The sequence below is a fragment of the Lolium rigidum genome, chromosome 2 (genome assembly GCF_022539505.1).
Source record: "Lolium rigidum isolate FL_2022 chromosome 2, APGP_CSIRO_Lrig_0.1, whole genome shotgun sequence".
Taxonomy (NCBI): Eukaryota; Viridiplantae; Streptophyta; class Magnoliopsida; order Poales; family Poaceae; genus Lolium; species Lolium rigidum.
Window position 1 is genome coordinate 161,947,067 of NC_061509.1, and position 2,983 is coordinate 161,950,049.

The 2,983-nt window shown below is 58.8% G+C and overlaps 1 protein-coding gene across 1 annotated transcript; it reads left to right on the top strand.

The window, feature by feature from the left end:
• The first annotated feature begins 713 nt into the window (after nt 1–713).
• Nucleotides 714–2,553, top strand: LOC124687585 (ethylene-responsive transcription factor ERF055-like). The gene has a single exon (XM_047221362.1). The coding sequence runs from the start codon at nt 714–716 to the stop codon at nt 2,049–2,051; it is 1,338 nt and encodes a 445-aa protein (XP_047077318.1). The 3' UTR covers nt 2,052–2,553.
• Nucleotides 2,554–2,983: the final 430 nt, after the last annotated feature.

The following is a 2,983-nucleotide window of genomic DNA, read 5'->3' on the forward strand; positions in this document are numbered from 1 at the left end:
ACCACACACCTGGTTTCGTGCCATTGATTGTAAGCTCACAAAGTATTGAATGAAACCGGCAGCCATTAGCTTAAAATATTCTGAGCTCCAGGAACTGAAGATATGCTCAGCCCGGTCAGCTCGCCAACAGGCGATTTCTGGCAGCGGAGAATAAAAATGGGGAACGAACGTGATGAGATTGGATTGGAGTGCAAGGAAAGAAAGCAACGGCCGGATCAGTCCAACTCTCCACGGCTACTTTTCTACGAGCAGTGCCGTCCGTGCAGACCCGCGGCAAGTGACCGAAAGCTACCTCGGGCCGCCAGCGCACGCCTCGCGATTCGTGCGGGGATTCTGGAACGGTCGCACGGATCGTGGGATCCGCCGTGGCGTGAGGGGGCGCGCTCGCTGACGGGTCAATGCGCGTGGGGCCCGGGCACCGACCACGATCCGTTCCGGCCACACAACGACAGCTGCCTTTTCGTTTCCTTTCTTCCCCGTGGAACACCCGCCAGCGCTCGGAAAGATCTCGCGCCCCGTGTTTTGCTTCGCCGATCGCCGTACCTTTATAAGCCCCGTATCGGCCGGACGATCGGCGAATCAGATCAGAACCCCGCTCCCCATTGGCTCCTTCCCTCCCGCACGCCCGCGTCTCTCCTAGTCCTAGCTTAGTTTGGTCTCTCTCATTTGAGCGAGCTGGGGTGGAAGCGGCGCGGGCGAGGAGCCTTCTTGCAATGGACACGACGAGTAATTGCGGCGGCGCCCGCGGGCGGAGATGGAAGGGGAAGGCCGTGAGTTCGGCAGCGGCGGCGGAGACGCAGCAGCTGGCGCCAGTTTTACAAGACGCGCCGGCGACCGCATTGCTTCGCCCGCTCAAGAAGAACTGCCGCCTCCGCCGCTCGGCATCGTCGCTCTCGTCGGCCCCCGCCTCCCCGGACTCCTCCTCCGTCTCCAACCCCATCTCGCCGCCCGCGTCCACGCGGCAGATATTCCCCTTCGCCTACGACCCGTCCCCGGCGGCGGCGCCCAGGCTGCTGCAGCTTCTGCACTACTCCTCCAGCCTCTACCAGCAGGCGCCTCTGCTACCACAGCAGCTGCAAAATCAACAACAGTCACATCCGCAGATGATTTCGTTCGGCGACGCCCAGCAACAACAACAGCAGCAATTCGAGGCGGCGGCGGCCATGGTCCCGCCGCAGTACATGTCCCCGGACGCGCTGCGCTACTGGAGCCAGGCGCTGAACCTGAGCCCCCGGGGCGCGCTCGGCGGGGTCGTGCCACCGGCGCTGTACCAACACCTGCTGCTGCGGGGGCCCGCGCCGGGCCCGGCCAAGCTCTACCGCGGCGTACGCCAGCGCCACTGGGGCAAGTGGGTGGCGGAGATCCGCCTCCCGCGCAACCGCACCCGCCTCTGGCTCGGCACCTTCGACACCGCCGAGGACGCAGCCATGGCGTACGACCGCGAGGCATTCAAGCTGCGCGGCGACAACGCCAGGCTCAACTTCCCCGACCTCTTCCTCGGCAAGGGCCGCGCAGGCGGGAGCGGACGCACCAGCGCTGCCAGCGCCGCCGCAGCCTCGGTTTCCTCCCCCTCCTCCCTGTCCGCTCCCGCTCCGTCGACGCCGGACGAGGCCCAAACACAGCAAACAACCCAGCTTCTTCTAGGCGAACAACACCAACAGCGCGGAGACGAGCCATCCGACGCCGAGCCCAAACCTCTGCTCTCCGCGGCAGAGCAGGACGTCACCCTCGAACCCGACCGAAACCCTCTGCTCCTCAAGGCAGGACACCAATGCGGCGACGTCAACACGGCCATGATGCATCAGCCTCCATCCACGCCCGGCGGCGTCTGGGGGCCGGCCGACGACGCGTGGTTCAGCGCGTGGGGTCCCGGCAGCTCCGTCTGGGACTACGACATGGACAGCGCCCACGGGCTCCTCCTCCAGTCTCGCTTCGCCGGCGATCAGGCGGCCGGCATGGAGTACGTCCCCGGCGCGCCGGAAGTCCACATGGCGCCGGCGCCGTCGCCTTCTCCTCTCCCTCCTCGTGCTCCCTTCTCCTGGAAGGACTGAACACTCCTACTCTTCCTCCTCCCATCTCTGAACATCTCCACACACACAAAATTTCCCTAAGCTGTGAGATGCCCGCAGGCTGCAGATTTTTAACAGACAGCCTGCGGCATGATCACGCCATAGGAAACATCTCATGACCTTTTCTTTCTTCTCCCTAAACCCTGATCGATTTTCTCCTGAAAATCACAAGCCCCCGGCTGCATTTTTTAGGCTGGGACAAGGATGGGCTATATTTCAGCTCCCGTCCTTGTAGATCATTTCCTGATGATTGTTTTTAGATCTAGGTAGTAGCTAGCTAGTAGTGTTCATCAACTGTTTCTTGCATTTTCAAGATGTTATGTATGACTTTAGGGATTGCCAATAAAGGTTTGGGAAGAGGAGACGAATTTTATGCTCTCCTCTTGTTCTTACCATGAAAATTGTGTTTTCTGCAGTATTGTACCCTGTACTTCTATATGTGTATCATTGGTTCCATGATTGGTGAATTGATAGCTCCTGATTTCTTTTGTTGGATTCTTCTTTTTCGTCTTCAACTCACCGTGTCCACATATTCGAGCAGCAGAAGATTTTCAGACTTCAGAAGAAGAGCCAAGGGTTTCATACTGTTTTTGTGGCATGATGTTGCATTCAGAGTGACCTAAATATGGCGCAAATACATGTCTAAGAGCATCTCCAACAGCCGTGCTAAATTTTGGTGTTGTAAAAGCACCACGCTCTATCCGTGTTTCGCGCTCGAGGCCATATTCTCCTCCGGCAGAAGCTCTAAATTTTTGAGCCGTAAAACTAGGTAGTTGTTTCTGCGCGGGATTTGTACAGCGCACTCTATCCGGCGCCCTAAATATAGTGCATTAGATAGCGCTTTTGCAGCGCGCTCCACTTTACAGCACTGGTTACATCATCTGTTGGAGCAACAATTTACGTCTCTCACGTGC